Source organism: Ovis canadensis, chromosome 1 (genome assembly GCF_042477335.2).
Source record: "Ovis canadensis isolate MfBH-ARS-UI-01 breed Bighorn chromosome 1, ARS-UI_OviCan_v2, whole genome shotgun sequence".
NCBI lineage: Eukaryota > Metazoa > Chordata > Mammalia > Artiodactyla > Bovidae > Ovis > Ovis canadensis.
The window spans coordinates 8,450,024-8,476,712 of record NC_091245.1 but is presented as its reverse complement, the minus strand read 5'-3'; the positions used below and the strand labels follow the sequence as shown (position 1 = coordinate 8,476,712).

General features: G+C 50.8%; 1 protein-coding gene across 1 annotated transcript in view; it reads left to right on the top strand.

Moving 5' to 3' along the window:
- The window catches only part of INPP5D (inositol polyphosphate-5-phosphatase D), a 137,938-nt gene that overhangs the window by 94,718 nt on the left and 16,531 nt on the right, over positions 1–26,689 (top strand). Inside the window, exons 10-21 of the mRNA XM_069585095.1 lie at positions 217–323; positions 2,213–2,315; positions 4,671–4,867; positions 5,277–5,394; positions 9,977–10,073; positions 10,437–10,575; positions 12,411–12,519; positions 12,691–12,779; positions 18,949–19,030; positions 21,606–21,695; positions 23,925–24,038; positions 25,356–25,438. Coding sequence (XP_069441196.1) covers positions 217–323; positions 2,213–2,315; positions 4,671–4,867; positions 5,277–5,394; positions 9,977–10,073; positions 10,437–10,575; positions 12,411–12,519; positions 12,691–12,779; positions 18,949–19,030; positions 21,606–21,695; positions 23,925–24,038; positions 25,356–25,438 — 1,328 coding nt within the window. The remainder of the gene's footprint in view (positions 1–216; positions 324–2,212; positions 2,316–4,670; positions 4,868–5,276; positions 5,395–9,976; positions 10,074–10,436; positions 10,576–12,410; positions 12,520–12,690; positions 12,780–18,948; positions 19,031–21,605; positions 21,696–23,924; positions 24,039–25,355; positions 25,439–26,689) is intronic.

Below are 26,689 nucleotides of genomic sequence, written 5' to 3'. Positions count from 1 at the left end.
CTCCTCCCGTTCCAGGCTCCACCTTCCCCAACCCTGAGCTCCTCCCTGGAAGAGCAGCGAGGAGCAAGAATCTGGGAGACCAGGCGCAGATTTGGTGCTCAGCCTGGGCCCGGAAAAGTCAGACTGCTGAGGTCAGGTGCCAGAGTGCCAGAGTGGCCTGGAGACTCTGCACGTGTTGGAGGGTGATGAGAAGAGTAAACTTCCATCCCTCTTAAGTCCTGCAGCTCATCAAGTCTCAGAAATTTCTGAACAAGTTGGTGATCCTGGTGGAAACAGAGAAGGAGAAGACCCTGCGGAAGGAGTACGTTTTTGCTGACTCCAAAGTAAGTGACCACAAAGCCCTAGGACAAGGCAGGGGGGCAGTGAGGGAGGCACGGTTTCTGAGGCTTGCTGTGTGCCTGGAAGTGGGTACCGGGCACCGTCAGCTCGCTCAGCTCTCACACCCGCTTCCCACCTGAAGCCAAGCCCAGGAAGGCAGGGGCGGTGCAGGCCAGCTAGTAGCCCCATCTGCAACCTCTGCCACCATGCCGGCCTGTGGAAGAGTGCCTCCTTTATCATCCATGTCTTACCAGCCCTGAGCCCCCTTGGGAGGCTTTGAGCTTCCCTGGGATGCACCCGGAGGCCCTCGGAGACACCCCAGATTTAAATCTGTCTCAACCAGCACCCCCTCCATTTCTACACTTGCACAGCCCCCAAGCAGAAGTGAGATTCTCTACCAGGTCTGGCAGCTAGAATAAGAGGTGGGTGGGCGGATGGAGAAACTTGGGATCTGGGCGTTGTGGGGGCATCTGTACAGACAGAGTCTCTGACCTGAGCCCTCACCTCACACGTGCCAACCAGGTGCAGAAACACAGCCTTGCGGCCCTGCTGTTTATCCTGCAGCGTGCAGCTCCACTGAGCCAGGCACGGGCTCCCAGCACGTCACGGGTTGCTGACTGTGTCGGCCCCTCGGCGGAGGGACAGGGCTCCTGGCACAGGCCCACAGGGACCGCCCCATCGAGTGCTGGAACCCGGCCGTGTCTACCTGTGTGGCAGGGGAGAGCTGATAGGAGGCCGGTGGGGACTCTGTGGGTCCCAGAATTAGCTGAGAGGGTGAAAAGGACTGAGAGGAATGATAGAGAAGGAACTGGGGAGAAACAAGGAAGTGGGTTCCAAACAGGTGGGGGAGGCATCATGCTGGGCACGTGGACAGAGGTCCGAAACCCACTTCTGCTCATGGTCACATGCTCAGAAGATGAGGCGCAAGGGTAAACCGAGGCACGTAGTTCTGAGCTGCCCCTAAACGCAGATTTCCCATAAAGACGGCCATCACAATTCTCAGTGAGCTGCTTTCTTCAGCCGCAACTTAGATTTGCAATTAAATTAGATTGAATGATAGGAGATTGCCATCTACAGAGGTCTGAGACAGTCAAACATGGCTAATTTCACATGGTGCAGCCGAAAACTCGGGCGCACCTGATTCGCCCACCTCTGCTAAGCTACGAAAGGGCCGCATCAACTTTGTGCCCTGCTGTGTACCAGGACAACAAAGTGAAGACTACAGGGAAGGACAGACTTCATGGGGTCTTTCCTTTCTATTAGTTTCTTTAGTTTAAATTTTCTTTCATTACATAAGTAATCTAATTCTTATTGGTAAAAAATAACTGATACAAATAAAAAGTTTAAAATAGAAACACTCATATACGCTAATAATCCTTGGATTCTATCCTTCAGGATGGTTTTTGTGTGTTTTTTGAAAAATACAAATGCAGTGGTGCTGTTCATAGCTTTCTGTCAATTGGCTTTTCATGCCAAACAATGTATCTCGACCATCCACCCTTGTTGATGAAGTGTTTTTGCACCCAAGTTTTTAAAATCTATGGTCTTCTAGCCTGTGGATGACCCATAAAACAGTTAGCAATTCGCCTCCTAGGGCTGGACACGAAGGCCTCTAGGATTTTCTGTGTTGAAACACGTGCTGCTGTCCCCACGATGTGGTCGGGTCTTCTCAGGGTCCCTGGTTCTTTCCTTAGTCGGGTCCTTGCAGAGGAAGGGCGGGGTTAGAGAGAAGCCTCTCTCTTAAGACCTCGGGCACGTATTTCCAGATGGCTCTGCTGGAAGTCGGCACTGATCCGCTCTCCCTCCAGTTTTCTCGAAGCTGACCAGCCCTTTGAAAGTGTCATGTGCAGGGAGGCAGAGGCCTTTCTGAGTCTGTCTACCCTTCAATCCCTAGAAGAGAGAAGGTTTCTGCCAGCTCCTCCAGCAGATGAAGAACAAGCACTCGGAGCAGCCGGAGCCCGACATGATCACCATCTTTATCGGCACCTGGAACATGGGTGGGTCTGCCTCCCGGTCCTGCCTGCAGGCTCTGCTTTGCTGCCTCTGGCATCCTTGTCTGTCTGCCCCACCCCCAGCCCCTAGATGCGGGTACCCATCTTGAGACCAGAGGCAAAAGAAAGGAGCGCTGGGATTCTCAGCCGCCAAGTGCAGCTGAAAGGGGTTATACATAGTTGCCAGAAATGGAAAGTTTTAGGTAAAGAGTTTGAATAAATAGGTGAAGGGGCCCTTGGCCACCTTCCAGCCTTAGGCAACTCGCCAAGGGGCTTCAGGCCTGGAAGAAGGAACCTCTTTGATTTGGGCTGCCAGATTTATTGAGCGAGAAAGAGAAAAAAAAAGATGATGCCCAGCTGAATTTGAATTTCATGTAAACAACAAACAACTATATTTTTTAGTATAAGAATTTAGCTAGAAAGACATACCTGTGTGTGCTCAATTGCTCAGTCGTGTTCGACTCTTTCGCTGTCCCATGGACTGTAGCCGACCAGGCTCTTCTGCCCATGGAATTTTCCAGGCAAGATGAGTACTGGAGTGGGTTGCCATTTCCTTCTCCAGTGGATCTTCTCTACCTAGGGATTGAACACGTGTCTCCTGCATTGGCAGGTGGATTCTACCACTGAGCCCCCTGGGAAGCAGAAATATATACTAAATATATATTAAGCTAAATATATATGCTATATATATTTACATACTAATATATACCAAATACAATATCTTAAATACAATAACATACTATAGTAAGTATACTGAATATAATTACACTAAATAATTATTTAGTATAACAGTTCAGTTAGAAGTGCAAATATACACCAAATATCCATTGTGCTAAACATGCATAGTGTATACTCAGGTGCTAATACACATTTTTATACTAATATGAATTATACTAAGTAATTACTTAGTTTAAATATTCAATTAGAAATTTTAAAAAATTGAGTAGATACAGAAGTTCCAGTCAATTTGAATTTTAGATACTGCACGGGACATACTTATTCCAAAAAGTATCCATTGGTTATCTGAAATTTGAATTTAACTGGGCATGTCTCCCCCACTTTGGTCTGGAGCAGAATCAGGACCACCACCCTCCCGATACAGTAGACCAGTCACCTGGGAGGAAGTGGCTGAGCAGAAGGAGTGGGAATCTGAATGAAAAAGCTGCATGGGACCCCTGGCCTGTCGCTGGGCGGAAGATGGGCTGGACTCAGGGAACTCAGGAGAGCTGTCCCCATCCTGGTTGCACTAGCCTCAGCTTCCCCGGGTCTTCATGCCCAGAAACCTGAAGAGTCACAGCCACGCTGAAGTATTGGGTTGGTAAAAAATCTCGTTTGGGTTTTACTGGAACAAACTTTTTGGTCAACCCAACAGAATGCTGGCCTAGTTCCTGTGTCCCTCACTCTCTGCCGTTGTTTCTTATTGGCTGCCTGAGTCCCTCCGCTCTCACACCTGGGGTTTCGTGCCCACAGGCACCTGGCCCTTTCCCCTCTTTCCTTCTGCAAGCATGGAAGTCTTTGATTTGGCTGTGCACCGTCCAGGTGAACAGCTGCAGACATGCCCTTCACACGCCATGGAAGGAACTGACTAGGGCAGATTGGGAGGGTCTCCCTGAGCAGAGACCACCAGGCCCCAGGGCTTATGTTCCCACCCTGAATCACAGTGGGAGCAGAGGTCAGGTCACTCCAGTTCTTGGCTTCTTGGCAGTCGTGAGCCAGGACGGTTTTCTCTCTGGGGGAAAAAATGTTGACTCAACCTCCAAGATTTGAGGGGAAATAAATCTTTATCATTGTTTCTTTACTGAGCTGTTTCGGCTCAGTTTTTGCAATGGCAGTGGAGGTGGGCAGTGGGTAGGGGCTCCAGGCTCTTCGGTTCCTCTGGCTGACTCCTGCATGGCCTCTCTCAGTGTTTGGCTAAGACCTCTCCTGTGCAATGAGGGCTTTGCTGTCTCCTAACTGTGGGTTAGAAGGCTCCATCCTAAACCTGTCAGTTGACAGTGCTGTCTCAATGGAGACAATGGAGAGTAATCTCCTCAAGGCCTGTGTCCCAGTTACCACTATAGCCCCAACGACTAGGACAGTGGCTGACATCTGTGCTATGAGTTCAAGTTGCTATGTGGAATCTTCGGGTGTTTCTAGCCTTTGAAACTTAATGCTGTCTTTACAAAGCAATGTAACATCCTGGGACATGATAGTACCTAGCTCTGTATCTAAGGTATTTCATTGGGTTTCACTGAAAACTGACTGGTTTTTAGTGACTTTGTGACCCTCCCTGCCCCACCCCTGACCATGTTTCCCCTACATCTGTTCTGACTTCTCCTGATGTACCTTTGACTCACTTGGTGTTGGGTTTTGCTGTTGAAGGTAACGCCCCCCCTCCCAAGAAGATCACGTCCTGGTTTCTCTCCAAGGGGCAGGGAAAGACGCGGGATGACTCAGCTGATTATATCCCCCATGACATCTATGTGATCGGGACCCAGGAGGACCCCCTGGGAGAGAAGGAGTGGCTGGAGATACTCAAACACTCCCTGCAAGAGATCACCAGCATGACCTTTAAAACAGTGAGTGGGGGCCATGGCCCCGGGTGGGACACCAGGGCAGTGGACCTGGCAAGTTGGGAGCATCTCGGGGGCAAGAGTGTGCTCAGTGGTCCCCCTGCCGTTCAGGGCCAGAGAAGGTCACCTGTATCCAATAATTAATGGTGTCCCTGGGCATTGCTGATCACTGGTGTGGTCCCTCTCCCTTGCCCGAGCTTGTAGGTAACCTTTACTTCCTTGAAATCTAGTCAGTGCTGGCCCTATCTTTAAGACACTTTGCATCACCTGTGAAGTATCCTTAGGGGTCCCCTAAAGTATAGGGATGACCGGCAGGCCGCCCCACACCTGAGGGAGAGGGCTGGGTGTGAAACCCTTGCTCTGGGGTCAAGCAGTGTGTCCTGGCCCAGGGTCACAGCACTGTCCCCCCCGCCAGATCGCCATCCACACTCTCTGGAACATCCGCATCGTGGTGCTGGCCAAGCCGGAGCACGAGAACCGGATCAGCCACATCTGCACCGACAACGTGAAGACGGGCATCGCCAACACGCTGGGTGAGCCGGGGTGAGGGGGGTGTGTTCTGCGTAAGCTCATTTCTGCCCACACTCGCGTGTCTATCCCTTCTGGGATGGGTGGTCCTCCTAGCCTCCACTTGCTCCAGATGGTCCTCCCAGACTACATGCACTCGGGGTCTACCCCAGTGCTTCTGAGGATCTGCCAGAACGCGGTTCTGACTCAGCACCTCTCAGGAGGAGCCAGACATTTTTGTGTTTCTGACGAACTCCCAGTGGTGTCAGGGCTGCTGGCTGACAGACCCCACCTTGAGTGTCAGCGATCAAGGACAGGGGTCAATAGCCGTGCTGTGAAGGGTCAGGTAGTAAATATGTTAGTCTTTTCAGGCTATGTGCAACTTCTCAGCCCCGCTGCCAGCACACGAGAGCAGCTGCAGATAGCGGGAACTTGGAAGAGCATGGCCATGTTCTAGAGAACTGTCTACAGACGAGGCGGAGGCTTGATTCGGCCGTGGGCTATAGGGTGTGACCTCTGGTCTAGATCGAGAGACGCAGGCGGAGGTGGAAACGCTGCTCTCAGCCATGAGCCAGTGGGACCAATCAGGCTGCTTCAGAGAACTGACACAGATGCGGAGGGCTGCATATGTGTGTGTGTGTGTGTGTGTCTGTGTGTGTGTGTGTCTGTGTGTATCTGTGAGTCTGTGTGTGTAAGAGAGCATGTGAGTCTGAATGTGAATGTGTGTGTGAGTTTTCTGTGTCTTTTCAGTCTCTGTGTGTATTTGTGAATCTGTCCGTCAGTGAGTGTGTGTGTGAGTCTGTCTGTGTCAGTGTGTCTTTCAGTCTGTGTGCATGTGAGTCTGTCAGTCTGTGTCAGTCAGTCAGTCTGAGTCTGACAGTTTGTGTGTGTCTGTGAGTGAGTCTGTCAGTCTGTGAGTGTCAGTCTCAGTCTGTGTGTGTGAGTGTGAGTCTGTCAGTCTGTGTGTCTGTGAATGTGAGTCTGTCAGTCTGTGTGTGTGTGTGTGTGAGTGAGTGTCAGTCTGTGAGTGTCAGTCTGTCAGTCTGTGTGTGTGAGTGAGTCTGTCAGTCTGTGAGTGTCAGTCTGTCAGTCTGTGTGTGTGAGTGTCAGTCTGTCTGTGTGTCTGTGAATGTGAGTCTGTCAGTCTGTGAGTGTCAGTCTGTCAGTCTGTATGTGTGAACATGAGTCTGTCAGTCTGTGTGTGTGTGTGAGTGAGTCTGTCAGTCTGTGAGTGTCAGTCTGTCAGTCTGTGTGTGTGTGTGAGTGAGTCTGTCAGTCTGTGACTGTCTGTGTCAGTCTATGTGAGTGTGAGTCTGTCAGTCTGTGTGTGTGAGTCTGTCAGTCTGTGAGTGTCAGTCTGTCTGTGTGTGTGTCAGTCTGTCAGTCTGTGTGTGTGTCTGTGAGTGAGTCTGTCAGTCTGTGAGTGTCAGTCTGTCAGTCTGTGTGAGTGTCAGTCTGTCTGTGTGTGTGTCTGTGAAGGTGAGTCTGTCAGTCTGTCAGTCTGTGAGTGTCAATCTGTCAGTCTGTGTGTGTGTCAGTCTGTCTGTGTGTGTGTCTGTGAATGTGAGTCTGTCAGTCTGTGAGTGTCAGTCTGTCAGTCTGTGTGTGAGTGGCGGGGAGGGCATGGGGGCAGGTGCACCCACACGGGGGCCATGGGTGGCGCTGAGGGTGAGGCCAACGATTTCTGGTGCTTGGCGTCAGGGACGGGACAGAGCCCCAGAGGTGACAGGAAATAGATCTGCCGCCACTGAACGTGAAAAGCTTCCTCAGCCTTTCTGCTGACAAACCGCAAGCTGCCCGCGTCCACACCCACTTGTCCGCCTTCCTTCCTGTGGCAGCAGCTGCCCTGCTCTGACGCCCACGCCCTCTGCTGCCCAGGAACCCGCTTCTAGCCCTCCGAGCCCCTCTGTGGGGCTGCCTGCCCCCTCCACCAGCTGCCGGCCACAGCCTGCTCAGACCTCCCGTTACAAGACAGGACCACCCTCAGCGGGACGGAGCTGACTGTGCCCCCACCCAACCCAGCACGGTGCTGGGCCCCCGAGGCGCCTGTCCACCGCACACAGGGCTGCTCCCACAGCTGGACAGACAGACTGACGGCAGGATGGTGGGGAGTGAGCATGCCGGCAAAGAGTGTGTGGCAGGGGGTGGGCGGCTCCAGGGGCTACTTGAGGTGGGTGGGGGTCTAGGGGCCTCTCCGAGAAGTTAGAGGGCTGAGGAAATGGGAGGAGCATTCCACGTGGCAGAAGCAGCAAAGCAAAGCCCCTGTGGTCACTGGGCTCTGCCTTACAGGGTGATGGGACAAGGCCAGAGAGGGAGGCAGCAGGCCCGGGCAGTCTGTGTTCCATGGCTCTTGGAGAGCAGCTTGGAGGCAGGGGATTTCCCGTGCACCATTTCCCAGTCCCTGCTTCCCTCCCCTCCTCTTCTCCTCTGGGCCAATCTCCCCCCATTTCCCTCCCCTGAACTGGCTCCCAGCCATGGTTAGCACAGGGCAGGAGTTCACTGGGTGCTGGCTGACTGGTGGAAGAGCTAAGACCTCCGAGAGGGTGGACCCAGTGCCAGGCTGTGTGTGCTAAGTGCTTGCTGTGTATCATTTAATACAAACACCCTGTGGAGGCAGGGACTATTGTGAGCCCCACTCACAGACACGGCTCTGGAGGCTACAGTGATGTTCCCAAACCTGCCCAAGGCCGTGTGACAACGACGTGGTGGGCAGGGCCTTAAACCTAGGCCCCAGGCTGGGGAGAAAGCTGACAGGAGGGGCCTCCTAGGGACAGGGGAGTCATCGCCAGGGCAGAGGGGAGAGAGCCTTGGGTCAGGAGGCCAGGCCTGGCTCGTCCCTGGGGCCATCTCGTTGTCCAGCCCAGACAGAATGTTAGCCAGCTGGGTGGTTTTACATTTTGAGTACCAAATTAAAGGAAAAGGAAACAAGGAAAGTCAATCTTCACAATCTATCTTATCAAACCTCCTGGAAGTGTTAGTCAGTCAGTCGTGTCCGACTCTTCGTGACCCCATGAACTGTAGACCGACAAGCTCCTCTGTCCATGGGATTCTCCAGGCAAGAATACTGGAGTGGGTTGCCACGCCCTTCTCCAGGGGATCCTCCCGACCCAGGAATTGAACCTGGGTCTCCTGCTCTGCAGGCAGATTCTCTACCGTCCGAGCCCCCAGGGCTCATACATTCAAAATATTACCGTTTCAATGGGTATTCAATTTAAAGGTTTATTAGCTATCTTACACTCTATTCTTCTACTAGGCTTACAATTCTGTTGTGTCTCTTATGCTCACAGCCCATCTCATTCAAGACCAGCACATCTCACAGCTGCCATGATGGGCAGAGAAGGTTCCCAGACTTTGGCATGTGTCAGAAGCACCTAGAGCAGGGCCGGCAGACTTGTTCTCTAAAAGGCTAGAGAGTAAATATTTCAGACTCTGCAGGTCATGCTGTCTGTGTCATAACTACTGGACTCTATCTAAGGGCATAGCTGTGTTCCAGTAAAATGTTTTAGACTCTGAATTTTATATCATTTTAATTTCATATCAATTTAATCAAAATATTATTTTGATTTTCCCCCAACTATTTGAAAATGTAAAAACCGCCCTTAGCTGGTGGTGGGACAGTGTTGGCCGAACTCCTGACCCAGAGGACTTGTTAGACAGGGATTGCTGACTCCCACTCTCAAAGTCAGTGGACATGGGGTCTGAGAAAACTCTGGGAGATGGTGATGGACAGGGAAGCCTGCACTGCTGTAGTCCATGGGGTCGCAAAGAGTCGGATATAACTTGGTGACTAAAGGGCTTCCCTGGTGGCTCAGTGGTAAAGAATCCACCTGCCAATGCAAGACATGCGGGTTTGATCCCTGAGTCGGGAACATGCCCTGGAGAAGGAAATGGCAATCCATTCTGATATTCTTGCCTGGGAAATCCCATGGACAGAGGAGCCTGAAGGGCTACAGCCCAGCCCATGGGGTCGCAAGAGTCAGACAAGACTTTGCGACTGAACAACAGCAAGTCCCAAAGCTCTGATTCAGCAGATCCGGGGCGGGGCCTGCGATGCACACTTGCACCAAGTTTCCTGGTGGTGCTGATGCTGCTGGTCTGGGGAACGCACTCTGAGAACCACGGGTCTCAGTGCAGGTTTTGGCCTCTCCAGGAAGCTGGGGTTTGCTGGTGCAAGGTCAGCCCCACCCCAGCCACTGGCTCCTCCTTCTACCTCTTCTTCTCAAGGTTTCTGAGTATTTCTGATGGCCCTGCTTGGACCTGTGGGGAAACTCACACACACACACACACACACACACACATCTGCTTAGAGCGTGATGCCAGGATGACTTAACACCAGCAGCATCCTCCCTCAGACCTGCCGAGAACCCCAAGGCTGCCAGCTGTTCACCCCGTTTTCTTGTTGTCCTAGAGAAATCTCACCCCCTGCCTCAGTCACTATCCCCTGCCATCTGTCAACCTAGATGAAGCTGCTCCTTTGCTTCCGTGGCCTCCACTTTTCCCCACACCTGCTCTCTCCTGATGAGTGTCGTGGCTTCACCCTGATTTCCCACCACTTAGCCACATTGCCTGTCGGGTGTTTTGACTTCTCCCTTCTCCTCCTCCCTTTAGGGAACAAGGGAGCCGTGGGGGTGTCGTTCATGTTCAATGGAACCTCCTTGGGATTTGTTAACAGCCACCTGACTTCAGGAAGCGAAAAGAAACTCAGGTAATGGAGCTCACTCCCCGAGAGCAACTTTTGGGGTTATTTGCCCAGACAGACCTCAACACCTAAACCCCGTAAGCCCTCGGCCAAGACCCTGCCCTGTTGGCCTCTAAGGACTTTTCCTGTGATCTCATCAAAGGCAACTGCGGCGCAGGGGTGTGGGTGAATCTTGATGACTGAGTCTCTGCAGAGCAGATGCTCCTGGGGCCCCGCCCTGCATTCCCAGTCCAGCCCAGGGACGACATCAGATGGGTGGTTGCTGGAGACTTAAGTCTCGCCTCCCCACATGTCCCCCTCTGACTTCCCGGCCCGTGGAGTAGGGAGCCCGTGAGCCCGTGCTAAGCTGGCTGCTTTTCATTCCATTAGGCGAAACCAGAACTATATGAATATTCTCCGGTTTCTGGCCCTGGGAGACAAGAAGCTGAGCTCCTTTAACATCACTCACCGCTTCACCCACCTCTTCTGGCTCGGGGATCTCAACTACCGTGTGGAGCTGCCCACCTGGGTGAGGGGCTCTCTGCCTGGGGCCGGGGGCTGCACAGGATAGAGGCTCCCTTGAGCTGGCTCAGGGTGGAGGTCGTGGAGACACACAGACCAAGCTGGTCCAGAGGGGCCACTCCTCTGGGACTCGACACTGTTCCGACTATGGAGCCACTGCCTTTCTTTACCGTTCACCTCTGCCCAACCTGGGCTTCCCTGGTAGCTCAGCTGGTGAAGAATCTGCCTGCAATGCAGGAGACCCCGGTTCGATTCCTGGGCCAGGAAGATCTGCTGAAGAAGGGATAGGCTACCCACTCCAGTATTCTTGGGCTTCCCTGGTGGCTCAGCTGGTAAAGAATCTGCCTGCAATGTGGGAGACCTGGGATCAATCCCTGGGTTGGGAAAATCCGCTGGAGAAGGAACAGCTACCCACTCCAGTATTCTGGCCTGGAGAATTCTGTGGACTGTATAGTCCATGGGGTCACAAAGAGTCGGACACAACTGAGGACTTTCACTTTCACTTTCTGCTCACACCGACTTCCCACACACCTGTTCTAGCCACCCCTCCCTACCATCTCTCTGCCCCTCCAGTGCCCTAGCTGACCAGCAGCAGTCTCTCAACTCACCAGTCCCAGATCCCAAGGAAAGGCTGAAGTCTGTGGGGACCAGCTCAACTTTTTTCCCGAATCATGGGTCACCAGGTAGCCTAAGGAAGACAGTCCTGAATTTGGACACCCATCCAATGAGTAGCAGTCAGAGGGGGGCCCCGGCACAGACGGCCTTGCTCCCTTGGGGAAGGCAAAGGATTCTCTGGGAAGGGGGTGAATTGGCATGGCCCCTGGACGTGAGAAGAACGAGACACGGTCATTTTTGTGCTCCTGAAAGAGGGGGCAGGGGCCAGGCCTGGGAGCAGAACCACACCTGTCTGCTCCCTGGGTAACAGGGGTTCTTTGCACTGGTGTCTGTGCTGGGGGAGGGGACAGTGGAGACAGACCTGAGTTTACAGTCGAGAGCACAATTGGCCTGAGAGGACGGCCTCGGGTCGCCACAGATCTCTGACGGTGGGATTGGACCTGGGCCTTGGGGCTCTGCTCCCGGACGCTTCCCCAGGCGTCCCACATCCTGCACCTCCTGGGCCTCCCTCTGCCTCAGTGGCTCTTGGCCCATCTGCACCTTCCTCACCCTCCCCAACCCCTCCCTCCCTCACAAGATGCTTCTCGAGAATTCCTCCTCTCCCCCCTGACTGAGCAGGCAGAGGGGATGGGGGGGACAGGGGCCCCACAGATCCTGACCCTTCCCAATTAGGGGCCATCCCAACCATTCACTCCCCAGAGGGTCAGCCCAGTGCGTCTGCCAGAGTGGATGTAACATAAGTCCTGGGAGAGAGGACACCTGGATCCCGAGGCTGGCACAGCCCACGAACGTCATGGTGACTCTTGGAGTCTGAGCCCAGATCACAGAGGCCTGCTGCCCACAGATTCAGGGGCTAGGGTCTCAGATCCTTTCGTGGCCTTATGAACAAGCTGTCTCACAGAGACAATGAGAGAGCAAGGGAGACGTACCTACTAAGGGAGTCTTATAAAAAGGATGCCAGAAGTCCGTGTCCAAAAATAGTGTCCCTCTGCAAATTTAGAAGAGCCAGAAACTTCTGTGATTGAGTTGATACTTCACTATACTTGCAGGGTTTTCCTTATTAAATGATTGAGTGTGAATAAGCACCAACTTGACATCTCTAGAACCCGGGTCTGGGGCAGCTTTGGGAGCTCGGAGTCCCAGTATGGCAGGCATGTGGGTGATGTGCCGCTTGTCATGTGGTGAAGGGGTCGTCTCACCAGTGGCCCGGCCATGTCTTTGCCCCAGGAGGCAGAAACCATCATTCAGAAGATCAAGCAGCAGCAGTACGCAGACCTCCTGTCCCACGACCAGCTGCTCATGGAGAGGAAGGAGCAGAAGGTTTTCCTGCACTTTGGTGAGAACCACCATCCTTTTCTCGTGGGCCCCCTCCCTCCATCGTTCTGTCTCCCTTTTTCCCAAACATCCTCACCGGGCAGGGAAGAGAGATGCCTGGAAAAGAGGCAGACTTGCCCAGATGTGAAACATGGGGAGTCAAAACTGAAACCACCCTTTTGTTTGATTTCAGAGGAAGAAGAAATCACATTTGCACCCACCTACCGTTTTGAAAGAATGACTCGGGACAAATACGCCTACACTAAGCAGAAAGCCACGGGGGTGAGTCCTTTCCTGTCCTCTATCTCCACCCACCTTGCACATCTCACCCCTCCTTTGTCCATTCCATAAAGGCGAACAGGAAGTGAAGAGAACCCTCCTCCACCAGGTGACAAAAAAGAAATGGCACTAGAAATCCTATGTTGATCGTATCACAGAGAAAACCCTCCCCTAAGGAGAGGCTGGGCGAGCAGACATGGCCACTGCAAGGAGCTGGCTCACGATGCTGGTGTTCACGCGCGTGTGTGTGTGTATGTGTCATGTGTGTGAGTGTGTGTGCGTGTGTGTGTGCGTGGTGTACCACGTCTTCTTTATCCGTCCATCTGCTGATGGGCATTTAGGTTGTCTCCACGTCTTGGCTCCTTTAAGTTGTGCTGCAATGAACATTGAAAGGCATGTAACTTTTCGAATTAGAGTTTTCTCCAGATATATGCCCAGGAGTGGGATTGCAGGATAATATGGCAGCTCTATTTTTAGTTTTTTAAGGAAACTCCCTACTGTTCTCCATAGTGGTTGCACCGATTTACATTCCCACCAAGAGTGTAGGAGGATTCTTTTTTCTCCACAGTCTCTCCAGCATTTATTTGTAGACTTCAAAAAATAAAGATGCCCATTCTGACCAGTGTGAGGTGATACCTCGTTGTAATTTTGATTTGTGTTTCTCTAGTAATTAGCAATATTGAGTATCTTTTCATGTTTCTGTTGGGCCTCTATATGTCTTCTTTGGTGTCTGTTTAGGTCTTCTGCTCATTTTTGATTGGGTTATTTGGTTTTTTTATATTAAGCTGTATGCGCTGTTTGCATATTTTCTGTCTCTTTAAGTCCTATAAATATATTTGCTAATCTGCCAAGTGAATCATCATTATACTAGCTTCTTTGCTTCAGGATGTATCAGCGCCTTTACAGGTTTATGAGCACTTGGTTCTCTGTGGGACAATTCATGTGCCAAATTCAATTGGTCATGAAATATCAGGTAATATCTTATGAGACCACTTGTGTTCCATGGAACAGTGAGGAAACTGTTGTAAAGCATTCATTCCTTCTTGTTCAACAGGTATTTACCGATGACCTGTGATGGGTTAGGCACTGTCCTAAGTGGTGGGAGATCAAAGATGAGTTAGATGTCTATCCTCAAAGAGTTGATAGTAGGAAAGACTAATAAAGATACAACTAACCAGAAAGTGAAAGCGTTAGTCACTCAGTCGTGTCTGACTCTTTGTGATCCCGTGGACTGTAGCCCACCAGACTCCTCTGTCCACAGGGTTTTCCAGTCACGAACGCTGGAGTGGTAGCCATTCCCTTTTCCAGGACATCGTCCTTCCTGCACCGCAGGCAGGTTCTTTACCATCTGAGCCACCAGAGGAGCCCTAAGCAGAGAGAGAATATAATGTGATGCCCAGTTCTATGAAGAGTACTCACAGAGGGAAGTAACCACCAGGGCAGGGAAGAATCCTGGAGGCTTCTTGAAGAGGGGCTTTGTGGTGCCTGAAGGGCACTTGGATTTCAACAGGCAGGACAAAGGCAGAGGGGGGCTGATCCACTTCAGCTTGAAAGGATTGCTGGAGCAGATGCTGAGGCAGGAAATTCTGGTACCCATCACCTTCTGGGAGCCGGCCCAGGGGGACCAGCCCTGTGCTGGGTCCTGGGGCCGAGGGGTGCTGCAGTGGGGAGGTTTCCTGGCCACTAGAGGCCTGGGGAAATGGAGAGAATTCTGGGCAACACCTGGGCTCAGGGGCAGGCAGAAGACTGGATGGCAGTGGAAGAGAAAGGCCAAGAGTTGGGGAGATGCCTGCACAAAGCAGGAGATAGAGAAGGGGAAAAAAGCAGAGAGGAGGAGAGCAGGTCCAGGACTGCTTCCACGAGGAGGCTGAGACCCGGGGTAGGCAGGACATCTCGTGAGGTGCTCACTGGCTGCTGTGTGGCTGGACTCATCTGGCTTAAAGGCACCATTGGGGCAGGCCCACGGCAGGTACATTTGGAGGTGGTGAGGGGATGGTCTAGGTGGACTTGAGTGCGAGGAGAAAGAGATGGGGGCCTGAGATGGCAGAGAGGAAGGTCCTTGATACCAGGCAAAGCATTCTCACCCGTTAGATGAGTACCTGCTTTAGGAAGCCACTACAAGATCCCCTGAAGGGCTGGCAGCATCACGGTGATACACAGAGAAGACTGGTCTGCATCAGTGTAAAGGATGGGGGTGAGGCAGGGGACCAACCAGGAGGCTCCCGCTGAGAAATAACTGGGCCTGAAGCGGGAGCGGAAGCAGTGAAAATAAAAGAAGAAAAGCAGGGTTTATCGATCCATCTGACTGACGTTAACACAAACTGTGAGATCGGAAGGCAGAGCTGGCTCCGAGGGGGAAAATAGAGCTTGTTTTCAGACTCACTGTGTAGCGTGAGTGGAAAATCCCAAAGAAAACATCCAGAGGGCAGTTAAGAATACTAGACTGATGCTAAAGCAAGGTGCCAGGGCTGGGTCGTAGAGCTGGGAGCTGTCTGCACAGAGAAGATGGTCAGATCCATGGGAATAGGTGAGGTCGCCAAAGAGTGCATGGATGATGACCCTAGGAGAGCTATGGACAGATCTGGGGTCATCTCCATTCAGAGAGGGGAGGGAGAAGCAGAGATGACGAAGGAGACAGAAAAAGAGTGGATGTAGGTGGTAGAGGACCAAGCAGACAGCTCGAAGCATCACAGAAGCCAGGCCGAGGGTTGGTGGTCCGCAGCGTGGAGTGTGTGAGCCAAGGAGAACAGGCACATTCACAGGACCTCTGAGCAAGCAGCCAGACTTGGGTTCGGGGGTTTGGGTGGACACTAAAAGAACGGTTGCCATAGAGGTGGTTTTGTTTGTCGGCTGCGCTGGGGCTTCGTTGCTGCTGGTGCGCGTTCTCTAGTTGGGGCACGTGGGGGCTCCTCTCTGCTTGTGTGCGGGCTTCTCGTTGTGGTGGCTTCTCTTGCTGTGGATCACGAGCCCTAGAGTACAGGCTCAGTAGTTGTGGCACTCTGCCTTAGTTGCTGTGAGGTATGTGGAATCTTCTCAGACCAGGGATCGAACTCATGTCCCGTGCATTAGCAGGTGGATTCTTAACCACGGGACCCCCAGGGAAGTCCCTTGACTTAGAGTCTTGGGGGTGAGATCCAGACTGCAAGGGGGTCAGAGTGGTTCTTCACCCAGAATGTGCAGGTGAGTCACTAGTGAGTCTTTTTAGAAATGATGTCTCCACCTCCTCGCCAGAGGTTCTGATGCAACAGATCAGAGGTGGGACCCTGCTCTCTGGGTCTTCGTAAAGCTCCACTGACAATTCTGCAGAGCAGCCAGAGCTGAGAACTGCCATGTTAAGAAGTAACCATTTGGCAGCATCTCTGAAATCTGAATGTGCACCTACCCTATTCAGCAGTTCTGCTTTGGTGTACACCCGAGAGAAAGCAGTGCATTTGTTCACCCAAAGACAGATACAGAGATGTTTACAGCACCTTTGTTTATAATGTCCAAAAACTGGGAGCAACTCTATTTCCAGCAAGAGTAGAATAGATGAATGTGATTTATACATACAATGGAATACAACTGCAGCAATAAAATGAGAACACACTTATACAAGAAATAGGATGAAGAAGGTGGAAAGAAGCCAGACACAAAAGAATACGTGCTGAATGAGTCCACTGACAGGTTCAAGAGTGGGCAAAATTAATCAGTGGAGAAACCTCAGTCACAGGCGTGTTTACCTCTCAGAGGCGGTAGTATTGACAAGGAAGGGACACAAACGGACCTTTTGCGATGATAGACAGTTTCTACAGCTTGATCTGGGTAGTGGTTAAATGGGCATATACAAATGTAAAAAAAAACCTCAAGTTGTACAGCGTAGATTACCGCACTTTACTATTAAAAACAAAGAAACAAACAAACTGAAGTCACTCAGTTGTGTCCGACTCTTTGGGACCCAATGAACTGTAGCCTACCAGGTTCTTCCATCCGTGGGATTTTCCAGGCAAGAATACTGAAGTGGGTTGCCACTTTCTCCTCTAGGGGAATCTTCCCTTGCGTCTACTGCATTCGCATTGAGATTCTTTATGGGCTGAGCTACCTGGGAAAATCAGGTTGTATATACCTCAAGTTAGGAGAGAGTAACGGGGAATCCAGAAATAGAGGCAGTGAAGAGAGAACATTTTTGAAAGAAAAGTGGCAAAAAAGAAAAAAAGTAATTGAAGGACGTGTCAGGGATAGGCTCTTTTAGGATGAGAAATATGTTTGCAGGCATGGCGCTAGTAGTAAAGAACCACCCTGCCAAGGCAGGAGATGTAAGAGACGTGAGTTTGATCCTTCAGTCAAGAAGATCCCCTGGAGAAGGGAATGGCAGCCCAGTCCAGTACTCTTGCCTGGAGAACCCCATGGACAGAGGAGCCTGGCGGGCTTTGGTACGTAGCGTCACCAAAAGTCGGACACAACTGGAGTGACTTAGCACGCAGAGGAGAAAGAGCTAGAACTTAAGAGGAAAGGGGATGTTCATTAAGGAGGGTTGTTACTGCCAGTTTGCATTGTCTGTCACACCCAACAGACATCCTGCTCACGGTGTATCTTGGAGAGTGCTTGTCATAGTACATATTGTTTGAATGATTAGATATGTAGGTGGATGGCTGGCTGGCTGGCTGGCTGGCTGGATGGATGGATGGATGGATAAGTAGGTGAGGGATGGATGTGTAAGTGGATGGGTAGGTTAGTGGATGGATGGATGGATGGATGGATGGATGGATAAGTGGATGGGTAGGTTAGTAGATGGATGGATGGATGGATGGATGGATGGATGGATGGATGGATGGACGGATGGGTAAGTAGGTAAGGGAGTGTCTAAGTGGATGGGTAGGTAAGCGGATGGATGGATGTGTGAATGAGTGCCTGGATAGATGGTGAATGAATGAGTTCAGGGGGACGGATGGCTACAGTGTGTTATTAAAGTAAATTGTTGGAGAAAATAAGCAGAGATTGGATTGAAAATCAGGTAGAGGGGTTCATTTGAGTCCAAAAAAAGCAAGAGAATATAAAGCAACAAGACAGTGTGAAATAGTGATGAGGATAGGTAAGGGAGCACGGCCAGGCGAACCTCATTAAAGGAGGGCTGTAGGTGTCTGAAACTGTGGGTCTTGACCATGGAGCCAGGACTTAAGGCAGGTAGAAAGAGTTGAAAACCACTTCTGGGGAAATTCTATAAAGAACCAGCGGCAGATGAACCCAAGGATTACAGATACCATGAGTTAATCTCTTCTTTTATGATTTCTTTTAAAAGTAGCATGCATTTTTTTTTTTTTACAATAGTAACTTGGACAAGGAGCTTTAGGGGACATTACTATTTAATGAAATATTTAAATATTCATAGTCCATGGGTCACATTCTGGATTATAGCAGAGTCAACAAGATTCCTATTTTTCAAAAAGTTTCTAAATCACTTAATGGAAGCCAACTTGCAAGTAAATATAAATATAATCAAATGTTTGAGGTGCTGTGATAGCAGCGGGTGTGGAATAATTTTGGGGGCATAAAATAGAGATGGAAAATGGTTATGTCACTCATGATTCTAGAAGTGTTGCTATCTGCTCTTTCTTCTGAACCTTTGCTTTGGGCCTGGTAATTCTCACTAAAAATAGGAAGAGCAGACATTCATGATTCATTCTTAATCTCAGAGTAAAAGCCTTAAATATTGTAAGGGGTAGTTTCGTTTTTGCTTTGTTTTGCAAATACTGTATCAGAGTGAAGCAATTCCCTTCTATTCTTTAATATATATACTTAATCTTGAATGGATATGAAATTTTGTCAGATTCTTTTTCTTTATTTGTGGATGCAATATGATTTTCTTCCTTTCTGTTAATATAGTGAATTACATTGAATGCTTTTTCATATTAAAATACCTTTGCAATTCTGGAATAAATCCAATTTGGTAATGGTATATTATCTTTTAAAATATATTGCTAGATTTGATTTGCTAATACTGTTAAGTAGTTTGTATTTATGTTCATGAAAGGGATTGGCCTGAATTTTTGTATCTTATAGTATAATGGTCTTGTCAATTTTTTTACCTCCAGGCTGTGCTAGCATTAAATCTATCTATCTATCTGTATCTGTATCTAGCTAGCTAGCTAACTAGCTATTAGATAGCATTTTACACAACCTTGACTTTGACTTGCAGATGAAGTACAATTTGCCCTCCTGGTGTGACCGAGTCCTCTGGAAGTCTTACCCCTTGGTGCATGTGGTGTGTCAGTCCTATGGTGAGTAGCAAGTTAAGAGGTCTCACTTTCCTAAGTTAAAGGGCTGCAGTCCATCCACCTGCCTAAACTTGGCATTCAAAGCAAGCCTATCATGGGGGTCTTTAGAAAGAAGGAGAGAGACTGGTCTGGAAGTGGCACAGATGAGCTGAGAAGACACAGCTGCCTCCCCCATCCCGCCCAGTGTCTGGGCTGCATTGGGAACGGGAGGAAAGCCAGGCCTCACTTAGGAGCTGCACGGTCTTCCTGGAAGGGCCAGGTTTGCACATGAGGGTGAAGAGGTCGAGGGTTTTGCTGACGATATTTCACGGCATGCTGAAGAGGGTTTAGAGAGTAGTAAGTGGGCAGGAAATTGGGAAAACAAAGGCAGTGAATGTCCCGACTCAGGAAGTGGGAGTAAACTTTGAGCTTGGGTCTCCTGATGGTAACATCAATAGTATGTATCAGTCATCTCTGGCTACGTAACATCTATCTGAAAATCCACTCCCAGCCTGCAGGCTGGTTCAGGCTGCTGCTGCCTGGGTCCGGGGATTCCTGGCAGCCAGTCCCAGCTGTGGACGCGCTTGCCCAGTCTCTGCTTGCTTCACATTCACTAATGTCCTCTTGGCCCAAGGAAGTCACGTGGCCAAGCCCAGAATGACCGTGGGAGCCGGGACCCACAGGGCACACAGTCACAGGGAGGCCACCTCCCAGGTTTCGAGCAGTTACTCTAGTGCTAATGCTGTCATGCTCAGTACACATCTAAAGTATGTTTTAATATTGATTTATTTGTGCTGGGTCTTAGTTGCAACACACAGGCTCTCTGATGTGTTTGCTGTGTGCCGGACTTTTAGTTTCAGCCTATGGGATCTAGTTCCCTGACCCGGGATCTAACCTGGGCCCCCAGCATTGGGAGCTCAGAGTCTTAGGCACTGAATCACCAGGGAAGTGCCCCATATCTAAAATATTTTAAAGAACAATTTAAAAAAAACCCTGCTTGTCCACCCTTTAACTGCTCTTCTGTTTCCACTACAAATCTGTGGAATCTCCTGCTTCATACAACACGGGACCCTCACTGACTTCTTCCTGCCAATGGCCAAGCGTGTTTGAGATGGGGTCCCGCCTCCCTCTTCCGTTCTGTTTCAGTATAATGAGGTGCCCTCCTCCTCGCCTAGCTAAGCTTCTCACTTGAGCCCTTTGTTGCATGCCCTCCTTCTCCCCTAGTCCCAGCCTCCCCACCATCTTGCTTCTCCTTGCTTCTCTTTCTCCATCCATCTCCTTGTCGTTTCAAGTTGTCTTTATCAGAAAGAAAAATGATTTCTCTATTTATTTATTTTTAACATTTATATTTGGCTGTCCTGGGTCTTGGCTGCCACACACGGGCTTTCTGTAGTTGCTGTGAGCAGAAGCTAGTCTTTGCTGCCATCCTGGGGTGTCTCATTCCAGCGGCTTCTCTTGCCCTGGAGCACTGGCTCTCGGCGCACGGGCTTCAGGAGTTGTGGCACAGGGGCCCGGTAGCTGTGGCTCTTGGCCTTTAGTTGCCCGAAGCATGTGGCATCTTCCTGGACCAGGGATCGAACCCGTGTACCCTGCGTTGGCAGGTAGATGCCTATCCTCTGTACCTCCAGGGAAGTTCTCAGAAGTTGTCTTTCTGATGGTTGTTTGCCAGTGAGCTCTTTTTTTTTTTCTTGTTTATTGGACACCTATTATATTTCTCTTGTGAATTTTCTGCCCGTTCGCTTTGGTTGTTGGAGGGGTGGGATGTTAATCTCTTTCTTTTCTTCCTTTTTGCTGATCTGTAAATGCCTTATTGAGAAGGGTATATCTCTCTTCATTGTCTTCCAGTCTCCTGTGCTGTGTGTCCTTCAGCCCAAGAATGCTGGCCTTGTCCCATCATTGGCCTGTCATCCTCATCTCTTCTCAGCCTTCATGTCTTCCCCCTGAAACTCAGACATCCTTGTGGCTTCTGCTACCACCTAACATCCTGACTCCAGAGCAGAAGATAAAATCTCCAGCCCTGAGTATTCAGCCAAACGTCTCCATGTAACTCTCTCTATCACAAGCACTTAGAACTCTAGGCTTCCAGACCCTCTTCTCTTTCTGTTATCCCCTCTAAACATGCTCCGCTGCCTTCCCTTCTTATCTGAGTACCAAGCTCCTTAAAAGAATCATCTATACTCCGTTTCTACACTTCCATCACCTCCACGCTCTTGAGAGGCATTGTGGGTTGGGGGACAGTAATGAGATCCCCATCCCACTCTAGGCCGTGAGCTCCTCATCAAGGCAGCAAAGTGCTTAGACCAGAAAAAAAAAGACCCACAGTTCACACACACAACGATCTATATATTTTAAAACTCACAAGTCTTTAGGGGAAAAAAAAAACTATTATGGGCAATATTTAGCCACGAAAGAGAGGGTCACAGGCTTTCACAGAGACTTTCAAGCAAGGTTGTGGAAGGTAATGAACAGCCATATGAAACCATCAAACTTGTGGAGGCTTCCATGCACGTCAGTTGATTTCTGCTGTGTGTTCGCCATCCTTGGCTCGACCAGGAGGATCTCTCTTCCCCTGCTCAGAAATTCCTTCCCTCCCCTGCAGGTAGCACCAGTGACATCATGACCAGTGACCACAGCCCTGTTTTTGCCACATTTGAGGCAGGAGTCACCTCCCAGTTTGTCTCCAAGAACGGTAAGTGGTGGGGGTGGGGTGGCTCTGTCTGTCCGTCTCTTCTCCGTGCAGACAGGAGGGCTGGGCGCTCATCTCCTGGTGGCAGCAATCAGTTGTCTGCGTTAGATAAAGGTCCATCCTTCCGGCTAAGCCCGCAGTCCGCACGTCGGGTCCCTTCACATCCAAACTGCACCATGATTTCAGTCCAGAGCGTGTTCTTTCTCTCTTTGGCAAGGTGCCGGCTTCTTAAAGCCTGTTTTAATACAGTCTTTAAAGTTGGGAAAAATAAGTGATTGCCAAGGTGCGGCATAGGTGTCATCAAAGACGATTCTGGATGGGGCACGGATGAACACTTATTAGTAACGCATTTATTTTAATATGCTTTAAATGTGACGCTTCTGTGTAAGGCTTGCAACACTGGTTTTCCATTCAGTCTTGTGATGCACTCTTATATGTAAATACATTTATTTAAGGTTTTAAAGTGAGTCTATTTAAAGGAAATGTTAAGTCAATATTAGGACAGGTGCGTGGTAGGCAGTAAAAATTGTGAAGATAGGATGCAGATGATAGCATTTGAGGAAATACTGGAGTAAATAATACTCTATAGATCTGCAGGTAATTTTGCAAATAATCCAGCTTAGCTGTGGTTGCCGGGCCAGCCTCATCCGAGCAGAGGCCTGGACGTTGTCTGCAGCTTGTCCAGCCCTGGGCCTGGGTGACCAGAAAGCTGTGTTGTCACCTGCTCTGCCCCACTTCCACAATCAACAGACAATGAGGGTTCGTTTAGGAGGGCTGAGTGCAAGGCCTAACACAGGTTGGAAAAGCCTGGTTTGCTCCTCGTCCTTCATGTCAGTGTGGCTGGAACCCTGTCTTCCTGAGACATTCTTGCCTGTGGGCTGTTGATCTGACATCCACGGCCCCAGCAATGTGACCTCTGCTCTCCACACAAGGCTTGACCCACCATTCTGTCTCCTTCCTAGCTCTGGCCTCTGTGCCTTTCCAGAATCTTCCACCTCTTGCTGGCTCCCACCGCTCTCTCTGTTCTCTGAGTTCCTGCAGCACTGATAAAGCAGCCCATACATCACACGCTCGGTGAGGACCCTCATCCCACCCCCAGAGTCAGCCTTGCCCTCCGTCTACTGCAGCTCAGCACACAGCAGATGTTCACAAACACCGATGACTGGGGTCAACGTCTACCTAAGCGGAGCATGGCCTTGGTGCTGGTGTTTAAAAACAAGAGGAAAGCTAAGTGAAATAAGACAGAGAAATGAGTCGAAGATATACTTGTGGTATCAATTATATCTGGGGTCTTTATTAAAAAATGCCAGTATTATTTCATATAGAGTACATTGGTGGTTGCCAGGAGCTAGTGAAGTTGATTGAGAGGGGAGGACAGGTAAGTCAAAGGTTACAGATTTCCAGTTGTAAGATGAAGTTCCAAGGCTCTAATATTCCACATGATGACTATAGATTATAAATTACAGCATGGTACACTTAAAATCTGCTGAGAGTAGGTCCTAAGCGTTCTTACCAAAACACGCGAACAAACAGTTAATGATGTGAGATGATGGATGTTATTACCTTGATCTTGGAAATCATTTCACAGTGTTTGGGGTGTATCAGCTCAGCCTGTTGTTCACTCTAAGTATACACGATTATATTTGCCAGTTGGTCTTCAATCAAAGGGAGAAAGAAAGGAAAGCAGGAAGGAGGGAAAGGGTAGAGGGAGGAGGGGTGTGTGTCCTTGCTCTCAGGTGGCTCAGAGTTTGTACAGAAGGACGGGACACTGTTCACAGTCAGTCTCAGGACGCTCGCAGAAGCGTCATCTACAGGAGGACCGCACCTGCAAGTTACCTGGTCCCAGCGAGCACAGGGAGCTTCGAGTAAGGAGCAGGAGGAGCCGTGCCTGGCAGGAAGAGCAGGCCTGCCTCGCTCTGTGAACTCAGAAACAAGAGAGGTTTGGGCATCTACCAGCCCTCTTTGCCAGACCCCCTGGGGAGGCCACGGCATTAAGCGCGTCACCCAGGGCCTGCACAGCTTTGGTGGCAAAGCTGAGCGTAGAAGTCTTCCCTCTGCCCTGCACCAGCTTGGACTCATCAGAGAGGCTGTTACCGGTGTGGGTGGTGGGATTTCAGGGGACACCCTCCCTCCGCTTAGACCTTGGACGAGAGGAGGTAGCTCGGTGTTGCAGGGGAGGAGGGGGGCTCCGGACACACTGTGGAACCGAACCTCTGCTCTCCCTCATTCCAGGCCCTGGGACCACCGACAGCCAAGGGCAGATCGAGTTTCTTGGGTGCTACGCCACACTGAAGACCAAGTCCCAGACCAAATTCTACCTGGAGTTCCACTCCAGCTGCTTGGAGAGTATGTGCTCACTCAACTAACTGCCTTTTGGGGGAGCGCGGGCAGGGCCCCTTCACCAGCGCCTGGTCCTTGGTGGCGCTTCTCTTCTGTCTCTGGGAAGGCCTTCCTGATGGGCCTTGGTGGGGACGGGGTCAGGGAGTGGGGCTGCGGTGGACAGTACAAGAGGACACCCGGTTACTGCGGGGCCCCCAGTGGCCTGCGATGCTGCTGCTCCAGGGCCGGGGTGGTCCCTGGGGCACAGACGCACCAGGTGGGCAGCGGGGCAACTGGATCCTCTGCCTGCCCCTCCGGGAGGAGTTTGGCCCACTCATGGGTCCCCCAAGCCAGGGCTCTGGCGTGACCAGAGAGTCCTGGGCAAAGGTCCAGAGCTCATGGAGGCCGGGATGGAGCAGCTGCTGGTCATCCCCTGCTCTTCCCCAGGGTCCCCTCCTCTTTCTTGCATCATAGACATCTTTCTCAGCTGGTCTGAGCATCTGAAAGCGAGCTAGAGATGGACAGCCTCCCGTCAGCCAGGAACGGTTCGCACACAGCTGGGTTTAGGAGACAGTCTTTCTAGGTGGCGTTTCTAGGCATACTGTCTAAAGCCGCGCCACAGGGAAGCGGTCTGTGCTGCTTCTAGCTCTCCTCGCGGAGATGGCCCGGAGTGGGAAGTGGGGAGTCAGCCCCACAATAGCAGGCCCTGTGTCACGGGGTGACAGATGCTTCCAGAAACTGGGAACAAGACATGGGCCGCCTGCTGCAGTGCCGTCCCACCTCCCTTCCTCCGCAGACTCTGCCTCGGCTCCCCCCCTGGTGACAGATCCGCCTTCTCCCTGAAGTCTCCCCAGTCCCAGTTCACTGAGCAAGGGCATAGCACTTCCAAAAATGACGAGGATTTTTGTGCGGGTGTTTTTAATAAACTATCGAGACATTTGCATACATTTCTATGGAAACAGCATGTTAGGAAGCTTAAATTAGCATTTCAAAAGGCTGTTATCTTGAGTGGCGTGGGACGAGCCAGAGCTGTCATCTTTCCTAATCTCCTCCTCGCCTATGATGTGATGATTCCTCCATTGCCTGGTTTGTGGCAAAGAGGAGCCGAGAGGGAGGGGAATCTCTGAATGTCCTAAAAATAATTAGACCGTGTTGGCAAATGACCATCCCCTGAACCAAAACAGAATCTCCAGCAAGCTCGGCTCCTCAACTATGCTGTGGCCCCAACAGAAAAAAGAGGAGGGTGGGTGTCCTCCCTGGTCCTGGTGAAGCGACCCCAGGAGTCTTTTCTGTCTGGTTCTTGTGCTGTTCTTCTGAAAACCTGCCTTCTTGTCTCCTCAACAGGTTTTGTCAAGAGTCAGGAAGGAGAAAATGAAGAAGGAAGCGAAGGGGAGTTGGTGGTAAAGTTTGGTGAGACCCTCCCGAAGGTAACTCAAGAACAGAGATGATTTTGTGTTCATCAGCCAGAGGTGCTGGCCAGTGGCAGAGCTCCAGCTGGGCAGAAGCAGCTGCCTCTCTTTCGGGATGGTTTATGACCCTCTTCCCAGCAGTGGTTAAACGTGGGCCTGCACCTTTTTTTGTTCAGTTGCTCAGTCGTGTCTGACTCTTTGCAACCCCATGAACTGCAGCACGCCAGGCCTCCCTGTCCTTCACTATCTCCCGGAGTTTGCTCAAACTCGTGTCCATTGAGTCAGTGATGCCATCCAACCATCTCGTCCTCCGTCATCCCCTTCTCCTCCCGCCTTCAATCTTTTCCAGCATAAGGGTCTTTTCTAATGACTCATCTCTTCATATCAGGTGGCCAAAGTATTGGAGCTTCAGCTTCAGCATCAGTCCTTCCAGTGAATACTCAGGACTGATTTCCTTTAGGATGGACTGGTTGGATCTCCTTGCTGTCCAAGGGACTCTCAAGAGTCTTCTCTAGCACCACAGTTCAAAAGCATCAATTCTGCGGTGCTCAGCCTCCTTTCTGGCCCAACTCTCATCGTACCTAGTGGCCCCAGTATTCCTAGATGGATTTCAGTTCCCCTGATAGATCATGGAAGGGGTCTAGAGGCTGTGTCGTCTGACCATGTGATTTTACAGAGAGAGGAAAGGAGGCAGGTCCAAGAGAGGCTTGTTCATGGTCACACGGCTGCAGTGACAGACCCAGGACCCATAATCCAAGGCCCCAGTTCCCCTGCAGTGTTCTTCTGTTCAGCCCTGACCCAGAGGATCACACGAAGGAGTAGACAAAGTGTGTTGACTCTGGATGCACAGAGAGCCTGACCTGTCCTTGGCCCCCAGCAAGCAGAGGGTAGAATTGCAGGCAACCTTTGTCTTTGTTACACAAAACTGGGGCCCAGCACTGCCCTTGTGATGTTACGCTGATGATGGGCATGTCTGGGGTTCACTCTGGAGACACGTGGAACAGGGCCCTGCTTCTTTATCAGTTATCAAGGGAGGGAGACGTAGAGGAAGGGTCCAGGGCTGGGCAGGTTTTTCACACAGGGCAGGGGTCTCAGGCCGCCCTGAAAGATTCCCTGGAATGTGATGCCCCAAGTGAGTTTTAAAGGACGGTCTTAGGCTAGTGTGGGCAAGCAGGTCTCAGGGGCCTGGGCTCTCCGCACTGGCTTTAACTGTTGGTTGGAACCGACCTGTGGACCACACATGAAAAGACCTATGTCTGAGTCCTGAAG